The 23814-nt window shown below is 40.9% G+C and overlaps 1 protein-coding gene across 5 annotated transcripts in view; it reads right to left on the bottom strand.

Moving 5' to 3' along the window:
- Nucleotides 1-529: 529 nt before the first annotated feature.
- GRIN2A (glutamate ionotropic receptor NMDA type subunit 2A) overlaps nucleotides 530-23814 on the bottom strand; it is a 233908-nt gene continuing 210623 nt past the window's right edge. For all 5 annotated transcript variants that reach the window (XM_054212709.1, XM_054212707.1, XM_054212705.1 and 2 more), the window contains 2 exons: nucleotides 14541-14779; nucleotides 530-12932 (listed from right to left, as the gene is read on the bottom strand). In XM_054212709.1, coding sequence (XP_054068684.1) covers nucleotides 11142-12932; nucleotides 14541-14779 — 2030 coding nt within the window. In that variant the 3' untranslated portion in view covers nucleotides 530-11141. The remainder of the gene's footprint in view (nucleotides 12933-14540; nucleotides 14780-23814) is intronic.

Here is a 23814-nt window from a genome sequence, read left to right as displayed (position 1 = left end):
GCCCAAAGAGCTCCTGCATTTCTGCAGCCGGGATCATCTCTTCATGCAGGCCCGCCAGGTTTTGTGCATCTGACGTGTTGGAAAATGGTGCCCCAGGTTAAGAGGCCACCCTGAACTCAGCTCCTACAGCTCCCTCTGCTGAGGGAGCATCAGTCAAAGTAGACTTCTCACACTGAACGAATTTTTCATAAGTTAATTGTCTCCGTCCTTTTCATGAATTAAATTAAACTGGGAACATCAAGCATCTACTGTCAGCTTTAGCTTCAGGCGTCTTCACCTTTAGATAATTTCTAACAGCAAAGGATGGCTCAAAACATGTCGCTGTTAACACCTTTCAAATCAAATCAACTGTAACAAAACACCAAAGGTAAGCCATATTCATAGATGACGCTTCATCTTGCACCGGTTAACAAGGAAGACAGACAAGAATGATACCATTGTTCATTTTCGTATCAATTGGCAGAAATTATCTTTATTAGAAAAATGAATTTTCATATATTTACAATTTTTACATCATGTTATACTTGGCACGTGTGTTTTCCCCAAATAGTTATATACATTTCGGTACACACAGACATTCGAGTCCCCCATTCCCTTAATGTTTTTCTACATATTTAACAAAAATGAAGAACACAATACAATTTGTAAGACAACCATAATAATTATATATTTCTCTATCGTAAAAACTTTGAAGCAAACATTTTTTTTAGATATGTTTCAAAATATTTATACAGTATTAGCACTCAGTCATGCACTGGGTTAAAATATGGTCGGGGTGAACTGCTGTGAGTCAGTATGCGTAACGCGGGAGAGAAGTGTGTGGCTCTCGGGGCTGGGCAGATCCAACTACCACCAGGATTTCAGGGGCAGACGGGGGCAGGGGTAGCCGGGCGTACGCGAATCTCCGTAACAAAACAGTTAAAACTGTGTGTGTACAGACGCTTGTGTGTTAAAATTCATTTCAGTTTGCTAAATCTATCTAATAAACCAGGCAGTAATTGGAATGTCAAAACTAGTTTTTTATTATTCTCTTTTCCCCCAAACCCTTTCTTTTGAAGAATCCATTAGACTATGAATTTTATAATGAAATTCTGGATTCTCTTAACATTATTTAATGCTTGATTCCATTTCACCAATATTCTTTTATTTCTACTCTAACATCCTGATTTATTTCCCCAGGCGTTAAGAGGTCTTCAAACCACTACTATTCTTTGCTAACGATTGGAAGTTTATGACTTACCCTTTGGTTTGAAATATTACACTCTTGAGAGTTTTACAGTAAATTGCACTAGCAAATAACAGAAGTGATAGGCTTTGTAATTTACTGTGTATGGACTCAGATGGTTCCGAGATTTCTGGTAAGATGTTATTTATGGGATGCAAATTTCTTCTACTGCAAGGTAGATCAGTGCTCCGTGTAACCAGTACAAATTAGTACACTTGGAGTTTTTTCCCCTCATCGGAAGAAGAATACTTTTCCAACTGTACTAACTGCACTAATAACTTATAATTTTCTTTCTGAGCAAAATTCTAAGTTAATATTGTGAATTCTTATTTTCTCAGGATGCAGATGAAGCTAAACCGGTCTTAGGATGACGACTGATGATCCAATACTAATTTTCAGTTACATCTAATTTTTCAGAGTTCAATTGCAAATAACTTCTAATCATACTCAAACCAGCAATACATTACTTGAAACTGTTATTAAATGTTTGTAGAATCTTTGTCACAATGCTGAATTTTTCTCTTGCCCCTCATTCTTCCCAAAAACTTTACACATACACATATATATAAAGCTTATATATAGCTTTTATATATATATATATGTATGTATGTATACAAAGACTAATCAGGACAACACACTAAATTTACATTATTCAAGTAAACAGGTAAAAATGTTTTTAAAAGTATAATCTGAGATTTTAAAATATTTCTGGTGGTTTTTGTTTAGCAGCACAGGAATATTGGTGTTTCATCTAAGCCAGCAAAAATCATTAAACAGAATGAAAGGAAGCACAAAATGCCCTTCAGGTTTAGTGTAAATTTCAATCATCTGATGAATTAAAATTAACATCATTAACTCACCGGTGAAGTGCTTCTGAGAGAACCTGAAATGTACGGATGCAAATTTTGTATAAAAATAGCATACTTAGTTAAGAATCAGGTAGGAGTTTGCCTAACACATTAATGAATTCTGTTTGTACCTTCTGGTTTCGCCAGGGAAGACACAAGATACGCTGTGCATGTGCATGGGGGCATGAGGTGTGGAGACGGAGAGATCACGCTGCTCTTCATCAGTGCAAAATGGACATTCTGAAGTGAATAAGACTATTTCAAAATATTATAGCTGATATCAAGTATAAACTGTAAACGGTTCTTACTAAAAATTGCACTAGTTTCCCTTCTAGCTGCACATGATTTTTCATGATGCAACTTCCATACCTTTGCAACATGAGGTTTTGGGTTGTTTTTTTATAATTCTGAGGGTGAACTGCACTAAGGATCTGCTCTCCCACCACTCACTCGCTCGCACATCCCTATTTAAGTCAAAAGGTGTTTGGCCTAAGTTTGGAATCCAGACCTAGGCCAGGTAAAAATGAGTTAGCCAAAATTTTTCTTCTTGCAGACGAAGGACTTGGAACCAAGTTCTTCTCTAAGACACACTCGCAATGAACTGTAGCCAAAATTTGACCCTATAGAATTTTCTGTTTCTGGGTTAAGGTGGAAAAATTAATAACTATCCAACTCTCCCTTTGGAAAAAAGCTCAGGAATTACTTCAAACAAAGGATTCCAAGGTATTTTTTTGTCAGAAGTTTGGGTTAGAGCTCTGTAAATTTAGAAAAGAAGCCAAATACCACAATCACCTCTTGGTCAAAATCTCCACGCCACCAGTTATAGCAAGCTCAAAAGCCTGGGCATTGAGAAGTGATTCTGACTTCACCCCCACTGCTAAATACTGCCTCTGCCTGCAAAACCCGTTCTGCAGGCTGCTCAGTCTGCGTGGAGAATACACAGGCGGCCACTGGTGCACACACTGGCTGGTCTTTTTTGGTTTTTTTGGGGGGAATTTTTGTTTTTTAGGTATGCTTCCTCAGCTACCTTAAGTAACGTGTTTAATGACCAGGTGTGGATGGCGTAAGCTGGCACCGAATTTTAAAATCACGCCAATAGACCCTCTCTGGCCATGAATTTTCAACACAGTACGAGAAGACATCCTTTTCCTATGGCTTTGTTATTTACAGTGAGTATCGTTTCAAGCTCTTTGGACAGGACCTGTTCTCTGACGTGTTTTCACGTGTCCTAGCACAATGCAATCCCGACCCCAGCGAGTCCTTTAGCCTCTCGGGTAACAGGTATCAACACTACACTAAACGCTGCCAGAGGCTGAGTGGATGTAGGAGCTTTGGGAAGGAGAGAAGAGAATCACTTAAAATACAGCACTGCTGAAACGTGTCCCGCGGCTTTGGGACACTACTCACACATGACTAGGTTAGAAAGCGTATGCACGCACGCGTGTCTATACTGTATATATATTTAGGTTAACAAGTTTAAACTATTAATAAACAGCTTCTCATGGTATTTGGTAATTAAAATATCAGGCTTGTGTCATTCAAAATAGTGCAACCTACATAGCAATATACAGGAAAATTACACACATTGTTCCTATTACCATTAATATGCTTGTGCATATCAAGACGACAGGATACCCTTTTCTATAGGATTAACCTTTTGCATATTTAATTGTATTCTTTGGCCCATTTTCCTGTGAAACCTCGTATGATAACATAAAGACTTTGGCTTTAAAAAAAAAAAAAAAAAAGAGAAGAAAAGAAAACTCCCGTTTTTTCAGTGACTTTCAGAAACTTAAGTAGAATTCAAATCACTTCAGTTAAAAATTGTCATTTTCCTCCAGAAACCACACGTCCCGCAGCCTGTCACAGACCACCCGCTAGTGTGGATAACTGCGAACCTCCAATTTATTTTTTTTTTTTTTCCACTTTTGAAGATCATTTACACTTCAAATGTTGCACAACACACCCTCCAAAATTTTTCTTGACTCCTCTAATCTTGTCCCAACAGTGAACAAGAAAGGTCTCCTTCCCCAGCAGCATGGGGAGGCACAGCAACCTCGTGAGGGCCCTCCACTGCGGCACTATGAATCCAAATACAGGGTTTGCAATGTGAAACATAAGCCAAAAATATATTTCCAAAAGGTTTTTGCCATTAAACACCATTATTAAACAGGCTCAATAAAAAATTATCAGACTAAAGAATCCTGTAGTAATGATGTAACACAAATCTCTTCAAAACGGCTATTCTTCCGTGCCGCAATGCACAAAACAAATTAAAAAATGTATTCTCATAATGCATTTGCTGAGAAAAACATATTTCTTCTAATAGTACCAGAAGTGCAAACCAAGACATTCTCCATTAAAATTTCATGTCACTGTAAATATTACCATTTGCCCACATTAAAGCTTAGTACCATTTATGAGAAGTGAGGAAACCTTCATCAATTCCAAAGCAAAGTATCATCTCACTTGGAACTTTACAGTGCACTGAATAAGTATCACAATATTTATTGGTATTTATTTTCACAGTTTTCTAACGTGCACATAGAAATATAATTTTTGAAATATATTAGTGAAAACAAATACTAATACAAAAGGGAAAGGACAAAACATCTAGGAGTATAACTGCTTATCACCACTACTTTTTAAGAGTTGGAGAGTCAAAACCATCTCTCTCTTAAATATGTAGTACTATACTTAGTGTGGTTATCTACTAATAAAGGTATTGCATGACAATGTTACAGCGTGGTTATATTCTCTACTAATTTAGCATTGTTTTCAATACAGGTAAAGAATTAAGCAGAAGGAGGAAAAAGTGTCACTTAAGTGCAAAACAACAAAAACCTGGTAAATAGTGAGGTAACTTAGTTTTACTTATATTATTTCTGGCTCTTGAATTATAGATATGACAAAATCATCACAAAATCAGCAGTGGATTCTTACAGCTGTTAGACTGGCATTCATTTAAAAAAAACAAAAACAAAAAAAAACAACAACAACAAACCAACCCCAGTTTCAAACACAGCAGATATATCCTGCAGTATGTAACAAAAAAGCTCATGAGCCTGTGAGAACGAAGTGCATTTTCACTGCATTGCAGGGCGATGCACACTTGCAATCCTGACTTCCAAAGTTGCAGGACATTGGAAGAGCATGTATGTGCAGAGAGCATACTCTGTACACAGGCTGAGAGAAGCAGGGAAAAAGAAAAAATTAAAAGCCTGACTGAGGCGAAGTTTATTCACAAAGAGTGCAGTAACCCTCCCTGGCCGCGCAGAGAGAAGCAGGGCAGGATTTCTGCTCCCATTTAATGGGGCAACAGACACCAGGAAGCACGAACAACCACTCCTCCACCCCACGAACATGGCTGTGACAGTGTAATGAAGGTGAACACGGGATTAATTCCACAATGAAAGCTGAGCATCAACAAGGATTTTACACTACGTACAGTACGTGCACATCAGACAGAGGAGTCTGCATGATCAGAGCGATGTCAGAGACGTGACGGTCTTGAGGCTACTCCCATTTAACCACAGCTTCACAGGTGACTCCAGCCAGAGCAGGCTGAGCCTGCCCTCTACCTTATCATATACCTGCCCGCACCTGCATTTACGTCCACAAATAAACACACAGCTGTGATCAAACTCCACTCCCTCCTGATAGTAAATACTAACATATTGCTAATACATTTAAATAAGACAGTATAAGACAGGTGAGTCTGGGCAGGGAAATGGCTCACATCATAAAAGTCACGCTTTGAAAGGCCTTTACGCTCTTTCAGAAGTTCCTTCAGCACTGTTATACTTTGAAGGCTCAGCTCTCAAAAGGAAGGCAGTTTAGATTAAAAAAAAAAAAGCATTACTAAAACAAAAGCAATTTAAGTATATCACTGCAAAACTGTTTTTCCGTTCCAAACCAGATTGCTCTATACAGGAAAGATACCTACTTTAAAAGGACTTTTGAGCTAAGATAGGGCTAGAGCTGGGAAAGGCAAAGTTTAGCAAGGGAACGTATGACACTCCATCTTGAAAGAAGCACACGACGTGATGATTAACACAACACAATCTAGTCAAGCACAGGATAGTTACTGTTCTATATCAACTAAGAGAGGATTTTGCCATAAAAGATCTGTTTTCACTAGGTTTTATATATCAAACATCTTAAATGCAATGTAAAACAACAAAAAGATTCACCTCTTGAATTCTTCTCAAGTCCAAGCTGACTCTTAGACCCTTAGATTGGTGCCACAATCCTGTTCTACGATGTGAACCCAGCAAGGGAAGGAATAGTACCAAAATCTTCCCCATCACTAAGATGCATACGCTACACTGCAGAACTATGAAAATAGCAAGTTATTCTACAAGGAATAGATTCTGACACTTTTATTTCATGCTGGATAGTCATGTGGTAGAAAGCAAACGATGATACAGGCGAGGCTGGGAGTACTGCAAAACCCGCAATTGCCAGGTGCTACCTTAGTGACTACTCGCATAAGCACGGGAACCTCCAGGCACCTGCAAGGTTTAACTTGGCACTCACTTGCACATTTAACTAGCAGATTTTTAAGGCTGGGGATAAGTAGACCATTACTTTCCTAAGCCCACCTAACTGAGATGTCCTTGTTAGGAGCCTATACTTTCTAAAAAGTCAACAGAGAGAGGTAAAATCTTCCAGACACATCACACACAGAACTGCTCCCAAGCCTTGCGCTCTGAACTACCATCCGGACGGAGCTTTCTCTCTCTCTCTCCCCACTGGCAACAGAAAGGGCTCAGCCTTCCAGCACAGAAACCCAACACTACGCACACAGCTCTAGCTTTTGCTTCCTTTAAAACTGTGTAAAAAGATTTCTTTTCACCAGGAAAAAAAAACCCACTCCTCATTTTCCTTGTGAGCCTTACTACACCTCCTACGTGTTCCTGAAAGATCATAGAGAAGGAGACATGTATTTATGAGATGCTGCTAAAACACAGTGAGCTGGCGGTGGTTTGGGTTCTGTTTGTCCACAGCACTCTTTCTCCTAACCGAGCTTCTTACGTAGCAGAATAATGAATTCTGAGCAAAAGCTGAAAAAACATTAAATGAAATTTTCCAGAAATACAAAAACTCTTAATTTTCCTTAATTTTATCTTATATATTAAAATATCTTATTTCCATGCGTTTAAGTTAGTGGGTGGCTACACTGCTCTAAGAAACACAAGCAAAACACAAAATCCATTTGAAAGGAAAAAGGAAAATTTACTGTGGTGAAAAGGGAAAGACAAAAACATGAAGAAATTCTACAATGTCTTTAAAAGAGGAAAAAAGCAAGAGGCAGGTATGTCTATGTAGCTGTTTTTACCTCCATGTACCTACTGCATTCCTCAGCAATTCAATATCCTGCCTCCATAAAAGTTGTCGTCCGGGAGCAGTGTAACACTACAGGACATGCTACCAAGAATGGCCCATATCATTTACAGCCTGATTCAGTTCCAGCTGGAGTCACGGGAAATCTTGGTGATAGGAATGACCAACAAACTGCTAGAGCTGTAATCAGGAAAATGTAACAAGTCACCAGCACCATCCAGAAAGGTACAGAAAGGATGGCCACTTATGCAGGAAGATTCTTTTCTCCTCTTCAAGAATAGCAGCAGCTAGAGTGAGAGAGAGGGAAATACAGAAAGTCTTGATCTCGGTTTAACTGAAAGGCAGTGCAAATATATCAACAAAGCTCAGGCAATATTCAGAATTCCACGCGCTCTACGGCTGAGCCTCACAAGCTGTGGCTTGTGGCTCTACTGTTGAAGACTTTTCTTCAACTTCCCAGCTTCTTCTTCTTTACTCGTATACATCTGCAACCACACCAGCTACTCGCCTACAACCCTACACTTCAGCCTTTTCTTCCCCCTTAATTCACTCACATTATATGCCAAGATGAAAACAACAAATGCATGCAGATTCTTGTTCCCTCTACTTTCAGTATCTGGGTTTTTTTTTTTTTTCTTTTTTTCCCCTTTAAGGCAGCATCTTTTATTTCCATGTGAACAACTGCTGTGCAACATTATCAAGTCTTCCCTCTGTCTCTTTAATTTGTTTTGGTTTAGGGGAGGTGGTTGTACTGCATGTTTGCAGCTAATAATAATAAATCTCTACAGTCAGCAGAAATCTGCTCAAAATCAGAAAAAGCAAACACTGCAATGTATTTCTTTATAGCTAATTTGCTTGTACATTTCACAGAAGGATAAATCCACCTGGGTTTAGAATGTTTACATTTGGATTTCAACAGTTTACTTTGAAAATGTTGTAAATGGGAATTTTTCTTTCCCAGAACTTCACATACAGTACTCGTCTATATATTGAATTATGTGTGTCTAGTTAGATAGAGATGATGATAGAAAAGACTCGTAGCAATCAGCAAATATTTTGAGAACTTAGGGATGATACGAAAGAGAAGAGCCACCACTGAGTTTTATGATTCACTTGGTAAAATTCTCAGTGACTTGTATGGCAGTTTTTGGTATGATACCAGCAAATACCATGTCTGCTGAAACACACCGGGTAGTTCAAAATACTGTAGATTTACTTAATATACCATGATTTGGATTGGAAATTAAAATTTGCCTGAAATGTTTTTATTAAGCTCGTTAAAACAACATCTATGCCTTCAGTGCATTTGCCTTCCTGTACACCTAAGACAAATTGTATACCTATATCTTTGGGAAAAGCTTTTGGCTGATGAAAATCAGTGGTCATCCCATAAACAGCCTGGCCCTGCTTCGCTCATACAACTAGTCCTAAGCAATGTGAACCTCTCAAAGGGCGAGTAAGGATCTTCTGCTTATAAAAACCACATCCAGTGAGGAACCAGAAAGCATACCAGGTGAATCAGGGCCAAAAATTGTGACCAAATGTTGAATAAAGAAATCTCAACACATATTTGCTCTGGACAGCGTACAGATACCCATAGATATGCTTTCTGAACATACCTGGAATAAACTATAATGAGATTTTTGAAAGCTGGAAAGGGATTGGAAGCCCAAAGTTCATTACATTCCATTCCTTCAAAAAATATTATCCTTCACCATCATGGTGAACATACAAATATATTTGTGAATACCACAAACTCATTCTGGACTGTTTGGTAGTTAAAGTCGCCTTAGATCTGTTTAACAAGCAAAAATTGTAAAACAGAATTCAAGAAGATGTATTTTGCCTACCCCTATACATCATTTATATTATCTCCCATTTGCAGCTCCGCTTTGCAGTCTGCTATTCCAAATTAAACAACTTGCATACTGTACCTCTGGCATACAGATACTACAATTACAGCTGACAGGCATGATTCTACTGAAAAGAGTTTCAGTTTAGAGAAAAGTTAGGGTAATATTCACATTTTCCAATTCACAGTGGTAATGGTCTCCCTGCTCGCTGTTCTTCAGTGAAATGTAAGGAATAATGCTTGAATAATCTAAACGTCCTCTACACAAAAAACCTAAAGCCGTTCTCAGAGTAGCAGGAGAATGGGAGAGCACCACCTGTTGAATGCTTTCAGTGTTCAAATACATTAGCAATTATATTTACTTTTTTAGTTTAAATTAAATTCACAGTTCTACATTCTACTCACAAGAGGCTTCCTCTCTTCCCTTCCATGCTCCCTTACCATTCAAATCTAGTGCTTTCTTTTTTTCCAGCAGGGGTGAGGAGGGGTGTGTAGCAGACATTATACTTGTGAAATAATCTGATTGATCTTTACTAGAGGTAAATTCATATAAGAATGCATCCCTGTTATGTGAATACCTTTGTATAGCAGTCAGTGACAATAGAGATACTGTTCCTCAGTGATGTGTGCATATATTCAATTTATATAACAGACTCGGTTGGAGAAATTTTTAAAAATGGTCTAATGTTCAACAAATATGCACAATATTCTGGAAGGAAGAAGTCCCTCCAAAGGTATTAATCCTTCAAATAAATGGTATTGCGCTCCTCACTGATTACACTGAACGTATGGCTGTCGGTGTTTGATACTGTATTAAGAGCTTTAATACTATTAACATACAATTAATTAGATGTCACTAATACACTATGAACAAAGAATTACAGGGGGCTGGGATTTGGTTTGGGAAGTGAAGGAATAAAAGAAATACTATACAGCCCTGAGTAATCACCAGTAAGGGGCAAATGCAAACTTACGTACACATTAGGCCTCAAGGTTACTAATAAAGTCCACAGCTCCACAGTAAGTGTCATATAGTGATATCTAAAAATATATACTCTGGATTAGGCAGCTGTGAAATTTCTGACAAGATGACTGCAGACTTTTCAATGAACTTAGTTCGTAATGGTAAATGCATGTGAAATATAAGAAAAGCATTTGTACATTAACATTAACCAATATCCATGGGGCTTCCTTTTGGTACACAGCAGTTCACATGTTTGGCCCTACAGCCTTCCCATTTATCTTCTGTCAGTCTAGAACGAACGTACTAATTTTGTGCTAACACGTTGTATTTTATTTATTAAGGTCCCGGGGGTTCGGGGGGTTTTTTATTATTATTTGGCTTTGAAAATGCTTACGAAGCTAAAATATATTTTTGAAAGTCTAGCTTTCTGTTCTCTTTTAAAGTCTTACTTTTGAAACTGTGCAAATGCATTCCTAATTCTTTTTGTCTGTGTCATACTACATGCATACCATATTGCTTATCCAGTACTAGAAAATCATTAAACATTTCTAAGGACAAAAGTACATTGAATGATACTTAGCAACATAAATTAGAATAACCAAAATAGTAAAATAATTAGATACAAAACAGCATAGTTGCCAACATATATTGGGGCTATTTCAGTACAGCTTGCCATTTATATATAAAGCATACATAAATGGCTATTTTTTTATCCTTTTCAACAAGACATATTTTAAAAGGATGGTTAAAAGCATACTAGTTTACCTATTCATGTACAAAAGTACACTGGGAAAGGGAGAGGTTTACATATCATTTACCATAGCAGGATACTGTTAAAGGATAAATTCTCCCTCTAAGATGGTGGCAACTATTTTTTTCCCTACAGATAAAGTGTTCACGGAAAATTTAAACATCTGATTCAATGCTAGGCATTTTCTTATACACACGTCTATTGCTACAGGAATTTAAAACCCTTGGAGTTGAGTACAAGCTATTCCTATTTGCAACGTAAGGCAAAACATGCTCTGAAATGTACATGTCATTATGGATCCGACCATCCCTGGAACAGTATGATGCTGAAGACTTTATGGATGACCTTAAATAATTATCATGTCTTCCTCTTGTTGGTAATGAATGTTTATAAAGATCAGCCGGACTTCGCCTAAGAGATAAGTGCTGGTCATCACGATAGGAGTGCAGAAAGGGATTATCATCTGAGTGAACAGGATACAGGGACTTGCTCCGCTTACTGTCCTCTAGTGCATGAGTTAAAAGTGAGGCCTTGTTGCTCAACAGTTTGCTTGAGGGAACACTAAACATGCTTGCATATGGACTACTTTGTAGAAATTTCTCTCTTTCTTTCAAGCTTATACTACGAGAAGGTCTTCCAATATCAATTTCCCTGGATTTATCAGTGATATTATCAAAAGAATGTTGCCTGCTAATCCTCAACTTATTTTTTTTATGATATTGCAGAGCATTGTTTTGTGACCAACTATGCTCATAGATTTCTTCAGGAAGTGATAAGTTCGTTGTATCCTGCAGCATCTGATCTTCTTCAATATCATAGAGGTTCCCCATCCGCAAGCACGCGTCACATTTATAGGGAGATCTGCTCGAGTAGTGTCCCGCGTAAGTGGGCAAATTGGAAAGACAGCTCCTGCAGTGGGTGGAGTTCTGTCTATATCTATCGTTCATGTCACCTAGGGAAGCATTTTTATCTTTTAAAGTGTAGTGCTTTGCATAAAGTTTATACTGGTCATTATTTGGAAGACTGTCTTCATTATGCAAGGGAGTCCTGTTAGCATGTTCTGCTTTCCTGTAGTTGTCATTGTGATCTTGATAAACATCAGGGAACTCTATAGTTTCTGGAAGGACAATGTTTTCGATGTACTGAGGTGTGTCCAAGCGGAATCCTGGCTCCTTGTCAGCATCAATCGTGTAGATTTTATCCCGTGGAGAGCTTGGTTTGGTTTTCAGATATGTCAGTTCCACTTCACTACAGTCTTTTGGGTATTTTGATGCTACTGTCCTTTTTTTAAAATTGTCCTTGGTTTTGTGGTGCTTGTTGTTGTTTTCAGGCTCCATATGGCAAGTAGCTCGGCTTGATGCCTCTGATACATCCGAATGGACAATCTCTTCAGGAAGGTATCTTTGGCTTTTCACTGAAAGCTGCCTGTTTTCATCTGACCCGTTTTCTCTCTGGGAACCTTGGCTCTGACGTACAGATTCTTGACGTAAAGATTCAACAGATTTCCTCCAAAGCTGTCTGGGTCTGGAGTTCACTTTTGCTTCTGCTGTTACTGCAACCTCTACTGTATTCGGATTGGACTCATTCAGCGTGAGAGGATGCTGACCTTGGAAAACATAGTTGTTAAGATTGTCCTTGTGTCGATTACCAGGAAGTGTCTGCAGTTCACTCATGTTGTCACCAAAAAAGTTATCCTTTGTCTGAAAGGATCTGTTATCAGAAAATATCAAGTTTCCCTTATCCATGACCATATCCATAATCAAGGAACCCCTCTGAATGAAATCAGCTGTTCTTTTTGGGGAGTTAATTCTTGAAGGATTGATATTGGTCATATTTTTCGCTGTTCGCAGTAGTTTTAACATGTTTGTTTGGGAATTGGTCAAAGTAAAGTCAGGAGACTTCTTTTTTTCTTCAATGTGTACTCCGTGAATGCAGCTGTAAATACCCTGTAATACAAGTAATATAAAACAAATTAAATCACTATGTGTCAATTTTTAACACCTCCATTCTATTTTTTTATTAACCATAAAGAACAGTTACACATTGCTTATCTAACGACTGGAAAGATTAAAAGTTCATATCTCTTCTTTTAGCATTTCCTTACATTGATATAGGAGAATTATTTCTACCGTATCTGTTGGCACTGAAAAGGAGAAAAATTGCCAGTATTTTACAAACCAATGGTCTGTGTTGGCATCCCCTGCTTATTCTAGAAAACAAGATTAGAAGGTACCCCAAAAGGTTCCCTAGTCCCATCACAAAATGTAACTAGCTTTCAGTAAGGGAAACTCTATTCTTTTAAGCCAGTGATTAAATTACCCCCCTAAAGAAGCCTGCAGGCAGGCTATCTTCTTGGAGGTTAAGGTAATCTTCACTTTCACTGAAATAAAAAGGCTTCTAGTCATGGTATTTTAGCTTTTCTGTTTCCTATCCTGGTGCCTGTGAAAAAATCCCATCTCTTTCTAAAGCCTGAATTTGAGTTTGTTTTGAGCAAAAGGCTGAAGCCTGTCTCTTAACTCCGGCCTCTTCTGTCTCCCCTGTGAGCTCAACTGACGTTTCTGACCCTGTGAACTTGTAATTCTTAGAAATTTGCCTTTGAAATAAGTGCTTTTTTCCCCTGGATTGGTTAGGAGAATTTCACACGTAAAAGGCCAAAAGTATAAAGTTCAAATGTAACATGTGGAGATTAAACTGTATATGCTTTTCTAGACAATCCCCAACAGGGAAGGGCAGAGTATTTTTAATGCAGTTCCAATACAGTCCAATTTACTCAACAGGGTAATTTCAGCACATTTTAAAGCAATTGGGCATTTTAGTATCATTTTTAATTCTCTTCAGCTATGTAAAAAATCCAGCAAAATCAACTACCTAATGAAAGTATTATGTGTTTAAAAAACCCAAAATGACAAAACCCCAACTAATGTGTCAAAAATTTAAGAACAAGCACACGCTTCCCTTATTTTATGACAAGTATCAGTTATTTGGATATGTAAATCCACTTTGGGTTTGGTAAAGTTATCATTAAAACCTGTCTGAGTGTCTAACCAAACACAAATGACACTTGCGTTTGGCCTTTTCTCACACGGTTTATTCAAGTTTGCTATCAAGAGAAGCTTATTAAAATATTCCAGTATATTTTTATTGCTTAAAATACACTTGTTTAAGAAAAACACAAAATTGGGAACTAATGTCTCTCATAAATTTACTGTTTATTTTGTTTGGATTTTTTTTTGGTGTAAATTAATCCATTTTCTGTATCTGAGCAGCTCTACCATTTCTTCATATAAATTTCCCCTAAATGTATTAGTTTTCAGCATTTGATTATTGATTATCCTGGCATATGATAATTCATACCTTAGAATATTCCAATGAAGAAAAGACTTCTCATGGAGTGCAAGTACATCCTAAACCTGTTGACTACTCTAGAGCATCACACTGATGCTCTAATATGTATTTCACATGTCCAAGTGGGAATAAAAGGAAACATAATGTTTTAGGGAGGTAGCATTTATTCTATCTGTTGCTTGATGGGGGGAAATGAAAGTAATACTGACCCTGCTGATCGAGAACAACAATCCTGGCCTATCTGAGCAGACTCCAGTGAAGCAGAATCTAAGTTTCCAGTAAAATAAGTGCTCCCAGACAAAGGTTATTAAACTGAGTGCCATGGCTGCTGCAAGCATGTAAAACACTCCTGCCATGTTGTCAATGTCCAGCTGGCTGCTCATGACTTCGTTCTTCTCGTTGTGGCAAATACCAGTCAGCCACAGGGTTTCTAACTCTTCCATTTCCCCTAGGGAGAGCAAGGAGTCAAACAGGTTAGAACGCAAAAATTACTACTCACAGTATTCGAAGTCTTTACAAGTTTAAAAATACAGCACCGTTTAATGCTTCATTTGTGGAGCATCTTAGTCCTATCTACTAAGGATTTGCAAATATAGCAGATTTCAACTCACAGCACCCTAGTTTCAGATGTCCTCAGATTTCATAAATTACGTGGGAAGCTGGCGGCTCTAGAAAGCAGCATCTGTGATTTGGGGAAAACTTTCTTCTGCTTGTTCTAACTAGTACCCCTTCTTACAGAGAGTGGAACTGGAGGGTTCCTGTCCCAGGGGATTCCCCCACCCCATCCATGAGAGCTGCGTTTGGTGCACCCTCAGACCCAGGAGGCTCCTCCTGTCCCAGTCCAATATGTGCCACCGGTGCTGCTCCAGTCTGCAGGTCCAGCTGGTAGTAAGCCCCCATTGCGTACTCCAGAGGTGCCGATGCATACACAGACCCTCACAGACAGCAATGTCGTTAGCAGTACCACATGGCACTCACAAACCCAAATAAAGATGGCCTGATCCTCCTCCTCCTGCCCAGCTGATGAGGACTGAAGTCTGCTAGGGAAACACGCACACACGATCACTCGTGTGATTCACAAACACACCAGTATTCACAGACCCCTCAAACACTGCCATGGGCTATGCCTGTGCGATATCTGTGCCTGAACCCTATACGCCCCTTACCCAGGCACCAGCTTGGACCTCAGGTCTTTCCAGAAGTCCCCTAACAAATCATATCTGCCCCCACACTCATAAACAACAAATGGAAAGCAAGAACACAGCACAAACAGCTGGGAACTGAGTTTAGTAAAGAGATGGGACAGGCTGTAGCCACGAGACACAGGTCAGACAAGCATCCTGACACACAACCAGACCCTTTTATGCTCTCCCCTCTCCATTTTCCTATGCTTGTTTCTGTTCTTAAATTTTTATTGTAATTAGCAGTATCTGTCAAATACAGCTCTTCTCCTGCCTTTCTGCCTCTTTTCACTGGGTGATGCAGTAACTGCAAACCCTTCCCATGTCACGTACTCTCTCCTGGTGTCCTGGACACCTCCTTCTGCTCCCCCCTGGCGTGCTGGATCACCCAGCCTTTCTTTTTCCAGTCTCCTCTGGCCTTCTGCTGCTGCCACCACCTGCCTCCTGGGCAGGAGCAGCAAAATAAACGGCATCATCACATGCGCGAAACAGAGCATTCCTGGTTCCTGGTCCTGGCTGTGCCACACCCTCACTGCCATGAAAACACTTCATTAACTTAAAGCTAAGGAAGCAGATCTGCTCTTTCCCTCTGTTGCATATTCTTAGTCTTAGAATCCACTTTTCACCGATGAGATTTGGCCCCAGATGAAGGACACCATTGTTAGCAGCGGTTGCTACTGCCGACATGGACAGAGGTGTGCAAGAAACTGCAATTCTTCCTGCCAAGACTGTTTTTTATATTGCATTATATGATTAATTTTCAAATGCTTAGTGTTGTTCTTGCTGAAGCATTGCATGTGCATACATGCCTCTTTACTCTCTTGAGGATATACTCAGCTGAGTAATTTTATTATTATTTTTAAAGCCATAAATTTTGCCATTTCTAGAAAATAAAGCAGGCAATACAGAGGGACAGAAAGTACAGTATTAGCTGGCTTGGTGTGTTTCCCAGTTTAGGATATGGCTTCAATTTGGGGGAAGAATTCCCATGCTACAGATCCCTAATCCTAACCCAAGGATTAGGGAATACATTTTTAGTATTGTAATTCATACATCATTGGAGTAAAGATCAGAAAAAAAAAGTCTAGAACCTATATTGACATATCAGCTACCTTCAAGCCAGACTAGAAGATCAATGACCTGCTGTGCAAGAGCATTTTGCAGGGCATTAGAAAAGCTGCAGCCCACGGGAAATAAGGATGTGTGAGTTGGAACACAGGACTGTGATGGAGAAATTGCTTCTCATAGAATGTGAAGGAAAAATTGAAGTAGAAAGGACAAGTACCCAGGCATTTTAGCAAAGGCATTTCACAAATTTGTAAGAGAGATTATTCAGTTCCTAGTTAATTCTGAGTTTAGTTCTGTGCTTGAAGCATGAATTAAACCTCTACATCTGAAAAAGGCAGTGTATCTTCTCCCAGATTACAGTGCTCAATCTTCAAAATACCTAAGAGCATCCCTAAAGAAGAAAGTCAATCTTAATGAATCTTTAAAAGTCTTCTAATCCAGGACATTGGGACAATAAATTATTAATTGTAACAGTATAGATATTGCACACTGTCGCTACATAGATAATTGGGGTTCATTATTGCATTTCCATATCTTTTTGGATTTCTTTTGTGCTGCTAAACCTCAGTGGACTGTTCCCCTCGTCTCTCTTTCAAGTCCTCCCCAAGGCCTATGAATAAAGCTCACAGAGGCGATAGAAAAGAACCCAAGTCCAAAGAGAGTGCAATGTTTCTGGTTTGTGCATTAGTAGCCGAAGCTCTGACAATCAGCCCTCATTACGTCCCACAGGAAAATTCACATCTCCCAAGACTGTCAAACATCAACTTGATTTGACTGCTGTGCCCTTTTACAATTCATAACAAAATTCACAAAGGAATTTAAACCTGTTTTTTATTTCTGTTTCCTCTGCGTTTCTTTCCCTTTGGCATGTACATCTAAAGTAACTATTGATAATCCACTAACCTTTCCAAAACCGTCACTACAGAAACCAACCAAGCTTGTTTTGAGTCGAGATAAATGACAGTACCCTGGCAAGCTGCGAAAAACAAAGCATCCCAGAGTCTCTCAGATCCTGCTGTTGCAATATCCCTCCCATTGTATCTGACAATGACAGAAATCACTGTTAATTAATACCCAAAAGTAATCCACAATTCTATAGATCGCAAAGCACTGTGAATCATTGGACTGTCATATTTACGAAATATTATCTGGGAATGGACTGCGGTAAAGGAGAAAAGACGGGTCCTTGTCATAGGTGACTCCCTGCTGAAGGGAGCGGAAGGCCCAATATGCAGGCCGGACCCGGTACATAGGGAGGTCTGCTGCCCCCCTGGAGCCCGCGTCAAGGACGGGAAGAGGATGCTTCCTTCCCTGGTACGGCCCTCAGACTCCTACCCACTTTTGCTCTTTCAGGTAGGCAGCGACAAGGTAACAAGAAGTTGTCCAAGGGCAATGAAGAAAGATTTCAAGACCCTGGGATGCCTGGTCAAGGGATCGGGAGCACAAGCTGTGTTCTCATCTATCCCCCCAGTTGCGGGGAATGACAAGGGGGTAAGTAGGAGGAGCCAGCAGATCAATGCCTGGCTTCGAGCCTGGTGCTGCCGGCAGGACTTTGGGTACTTTGATCATGGCCTGATCTACAAAACACCTGGCCTGCTGGTAACAGGCGGGAATACCTTGACTTCCAGGGGAAAAAGGGTTCTAGGACAAGAGTTATCAGGGCTCATTAATAGGGCTTTAAACTAGATTTGAAGTGGGATGGGGATGGTACTGGGCTTGATGGTGAGGTGCCAGGGCGTAGTTGCTCAGCGCTCGTGGGCCAGCGTGCCAGTATTTCTGAAAGCCAGAAGGCACACCACATCTCAAGGGTCAAAACTACACACACGACTCCCTCTCTGAAATGCTTATACACCAATGCACGCAGCATGGGGAATAAGCAGGAAGAGCTGGAGATCTGTGTGCGGTTGCAGGGCCACGATCTCATTGCAATTACTGAGACATGGTGGGACAGCTCGCATGACTGGAATGCTGTCATGGATGGCTATGTCCTTTTCAGGAAAGAGAGACCAGCGAGGCGTGGTGGTGGAATTGCACTCTATGTGAGAGAGCATTTGGAATGCATCAAGCTCTCACTAGGAGCGGATGAAGAGAGGGTCGAGAGCTTATGGATAAGGATTAAGGGGCAGGCAAATATGAGGGACACTGTTGTGGGTGCTTATTACAGGCCACCTGATCAGGATGGGGAAGCTGATGAGGGTTTCTACAGACAGCTGAAGGTAGCCTCGCAATCGCAGGCCTTGGTTCTCATGGGGGACTTCAATCACCCCGATATGTGCTGGGAAGACCACACAGCCAGGCACGCACAGTCCAGGAGGCTCCTCCAGTGCATTGATGACAACTTTTTGACACAGGTGGTACAAGAGCCAACAAGGAGAGGAGCACTCCTGGACCTGGTACTGACAAACACAGAGGGACTGGTGGAGGACATTAAGGTTGGGGGCACCCTAGGTTGTAGTGATCATGAAATGATAGAGTTCAGGATCATGGGTACTACGCACAAAACATCAAGAAGTAAAATTACAACCTTGGATTTCAGAAGGGCTAACTTCGACCTCTTCAAGAAACTGCCTGGACAGATCCCCTGGGCCAGGGCTCGGGAAGGCAAAGGGGCTCAAGAAAGCTGGTTGGTATTCAAAGACCACTTCCTCCAAGCTCAGGATCGGTGCATCCCTAAGAGAAAGAAATCGGCCAAGGGACGCAGGAGACCTGCATGGTTGAGCAGGGAGCATCTGAAAAAGCTCAAGTGGAAGAAGGAAGTTTACAATAAGTGGAAGAAGGGACTGACCCCTTGGGAGGATTACAAGAATGCTGCCAGAGCGTGCAGGGATGAAACAAGGAAAGCCAAGGCCGCCTTGGAATTAAACCTGGCTAGGGATGTCAAGCTCAGCAGGAAGGGCTTCTACAAGTATATTGGAAGCAAAAGGAAGACCAGAGAAGTTGTGGGCCCACTGTTGAATGAGACAGGAGCCATGGTGATGGAGGATGCGGAGAAGGCGGAGTTACTGAATGCCTTCTTTGCTTTGGTCTTTACTGCTCGGCCCAGCCCTCAGGAGTCCCAGGCATTGGGGGAAGTAATGGGGAAAGAAGACGACTTCCCTTGGGTTGAGGAGGATCGAGTGAGGGATCAATTTGATATTCACAAGTCCATGGGCCCTGATGGGATGCACCTGAGAGTGCCGAGGGAGCTGGCGGAAGTCATTGCTGGGCCGCTCTCCATCATCTTTGAAAGGTCCCGGAGAACAGGCGAGGTGCCTGAGGACTGGAGGAAAGCCAATGTCACTCCAGTCTTCAAGAAGGGCAAGAAGGAGGAGCCGGGGAACTACAGGCCAGTCAGCCTCACCTCCATCCCTAGAAAGATGATGGGACAGCTCGTTCTGGGCATCATCTCAAGGCATGCGGAGGAAAAGAAAGCTATCAGAAGTACTCAACATGGATTCACCAAGGGGAAATCATGTCTGACTAATCTGATAGCCTTCTATGATGGCATGACTGGATGGATAGATGAGGAGAGGGTGGTGGATGTGGTCTACCTTGACTTAAGCAAGGCGTTCGACACGGTCTCCCACAGCATCCTCATAGGGAAGCTTAGGAAGAGCGGGCTTGATGAATGGACAAGTAAGGTGGATAGATAACTGGTTGAAAAACAGAGCTCAGAGGGTAGTGATTAGGGGCACAGAGTCTAGTTGGAGGTCAGTGATGAGTGGTGTTCCCCAGGGGTCAGTACTGGTCCTCTTCAATATATTCATCAATGACCTGGACAAGGGGATAGAGTGCACCCTCAGCAAATTCGCTGATGACACAAAGCTGGGGGTGTGGCTGACACACCGGAAGGCTGTGCCACCATACAGAGAGACCTAGACAGGTTGGAGATCAGGGCAAAGAGGAACCTTATGAAATTCAACAAGGGCAAGTGTAGGGTGCTGCACCTGGGGAGGAATAACCCCAGGCACCAGTAGAGGTTGGGGGCTGACCTGCTGGAGAGCAGCTCAGCTGAAAGGGACCTGGGAGTCCTGGTGGACAACAGGATGACCATGAGCCAGCAATGTGCCCTTGTGGCCAAAAAGGCCAATGGCATCCTGGGGTGCATCAAGAAGAGTGTGGCCAGCAGGTCAAGGGAGGTCCTCCCCCTCTGCTCTGCCTTGGTGAGGCCGCCCCTGGAGTGCTGCGTCCAGTTCTGGGCTCCCTGGTTCAAGAAGGACAGGGAACTGCTGGAGAGGGTGCAGCAGAGAGCTACCAAGATGATTAGGGGATTCAAACACCTCTCTTATGAAGAAAGGCTGAGGGATATGGGTCTCTTCAGTCTGCAAAAAAGATGGCAGAAGGGGGATCTTATCAACGCTTATAAATACTTAAAGGGTGGGTGTCAGGAGGATGGGGCCAGGCTCTTTTCAGTGGTGCCAGGGGACAGGACAAGAGGTAATGGGCACAAACTTGAGCATAGGAGGTTCCACCTAAACATGAGGAGGAACTTCTTTCCTTTGAGGGTGGCAGAGCCCTGGCACAGGCTGCCCAGAGAGGTGGTGGAGTCTCCGTCTCTGGAGACATTCAAACCCACCTGGACGCGTTCCTGTGCAGCCTGCTCTGGGTGACCCTGCTCTGGCAGGGGGTTGGAGTAGGTGATCTCCAGAGGTCCTTTCCAACCCTACGGTTCTATGATTCTATGGACAGATTAGGCTGGTAATTCTGGTCTACATATATAAATCGGTTACCATTTACAGAATATATTTATAATCTGTGTGTACACACAGAAACACAGACAAAACAGTTACTAATTTAACTGCAATAACACAATAACTGCATAGCTGACCCTGTAAAACTGGCAAAAAATGTCCAATTTATTTATTGCTCTTCCTGCCCTTGGGTAAAATTACATTTTACCCAAGCTATTTACAGAAGGCATAACATTTTTATTACAAAATCCTCAAGTATGAAGAATTTTTTAACTGGGGTGCTGATTCCTTACTTACAAAAATCAGCCACTTCCAAACTTGGCCTGGAGTTGGAATTCAAACCATTGAACTTCCAGGCTAGTTAAACTTTGCTTCAGAAAAAAATATTTAAAAGTTTCAGGTCTGTTTGGAGGAATATTGTTGTCTTTCAAATCCTTTTGGCTGGTCTAACTCATGAGGTGAATGTGTAGGGTGATGACACCTATAGCAATATAGTAGTTTTAGCACTTGAAAGGCCAGAAAATTGTAATTATTAGGCATTGGAGGGTTCAGTCATCTCAATGTGTGCATAATTCTAATTAGCAAGTAAGAGCTCCAAATCATTCATAACAAAGACTTTGGAAATCTAAGTCAGCGACCTCAATATATACAAATGCCAGGCCTCAATGAACCAAGTGTTAATGGAGTTCAAGTCTGCATCTAATAGGGGGGTCTCAAGTAACTTATAAATATTAATCAGACTTATTTTAAGGCTTTTTGTTTTCAATTCAAGCACTTACTATAAGTAATGTAATGCCACAATCATTTTCTACATCCGTCCATGTGTGGACGAGATTAACAATTAAATGAATAGTTCTAGACTTCAGCAACAAAGTACATAACAACACTAGCACAAGACTAGAAAATTAACAGTCCCAACATATTTCATCAAAAAAAAAAGTGTTTCTTTTCTGTTTAATATGTTCACAGTATATTTAACCTGCAAAACTCACAAATAACTGCATGGTGTCTTCAGTAAAATGTTTTAAAATTTCTATAGTGCTGTATCATAAAAAGTCTGCCTCATTTATAGTGTAAGAATCAGTAAAAGCAAGTATTTTAAAGATCCATATTTCAAGCAGTGTTGAGCCTCTAAAATATTCACTTAAAGCACAGTATAGTCTTCTCTAATAAATTGCAGAATTCTCTCTCAGTGGTAATTCAAGACTATTTATAATGTTTTTAGGTTACAGTGCAAACAGTACTCCCATCCCTTTGTGTTTCTGTTGGGTTTGTTCCCGTGGCTATGGTGCTCTCCGCTCTGACTGCCATTTGCACAGCATGTCCCGCTTGGCCATTCTGACTCTGAATATCACACAAATACCTTCATTTCTTCATTTTGCACAACACCTCCAGCATATTTGACACTTTACCATGCTGGGAAGGAGTGATAAACTGTACAGTGTGCCCTCTGACAAATTTTTCACAATAAAAACATCATTATCCAGACACAGAAGAGATACAGATCAAAGGGCAGCATTACACACTTTTCCTCATCCTAGCCCTTAGCAGTTTTTGCAGGCTGTGGTAAGCGTCATCTATCCCTGACACCATCCTCTTGGAGCTGAAAAACATGCTGTCCTTTTGCAATCTCTGTCATTGTCTCTCTTGGAGATGTGTCAGCTCTCCGGGGTTCTTTTAGGGGAGGTTACTGGTATTCCCAGATTCCCTTCATTTCCTAGGCCCAGCACCTTGTAAGCATCTGGCATCTTCCCTTGGTTCTCAGCTTTGCTCATTAAACCACCTTCCGGAAAGAACAACGGGCGAGCCATGAGATACGGACTGTTAGAGCTGTCTAACTTATGGGTCATTTCACTGATGTTCTTTTGTTTTCTGTGGGTTTTTTTCCTCTACATCTGCACATGCATCCAGGAAGATGCACACACACTGAAAATGACGTTACTTATATAAAAGGGAAACCCCAAACCCATACAGTCCATCATTCTCTACATGTACTTACAGAAAAGCAGTAGGGCGTAAGATTTTTTTTTTGAGAGGGAGTAACAATACTTGTCTGATGCCTTCCTCATGATTAGTAAAAATAAATAAAATCTTTCATTATCACCCAAGTATGTCCCTAGTTACAAACTTGCCAGAAATAAACAAGCACAAAGTTTTATAATTACATCCAAAAAGAGAACAAACAGACTAGGATAACCTTCTTTGCTGCTTATTTAAAAAGTAAATAAAATAATCAACTTGCTACTCCATTCCAGGAAAGAAAGCAAGACCTCTGAGGCTTGAGTGGCATCTGAGCACCTTCTCTCCCTCTCCCTGAGGATACAAATGTGGAAAAAAGGGACAGAGACGGAGAATCTAACTCTGAATGCTCCTGATGGCAAAACTGAGAGCGCACAACGCGAGTCAGTAAGTAACAAGCACCAGAATTGCTGCATGCCTGGGAGTGCCAGCCAGGGCAGCTCCATCCTGGTACAAAAACACCCCAAAAAATCAAACAAAGTCCATTATTTACCTCCTTTGATCTTCACTCCTGGGAAGTCAGCCAAGCCTGGGCTGGGTTTCAG

Source organism: Rissa tridactyla, chromosome 8 (genome assembly GCF_028500815.1).
Source record: "Rissa tridactyla isolate bRisTri1 chromosome 8, bRisTri1.patW.cur.20221130, whole genome shotgun sequence".
NCBI lineage: Eukaryota > Metazoa > Chordata > Aves > Charadriiformes > Laridae > Rissa > Rissa tridactyla.
The sequence above is the reverse complement of the archived record's forward strand: the minus strand, read 5'-3'. Positions and strand labels throughout refer to the sequence as shown.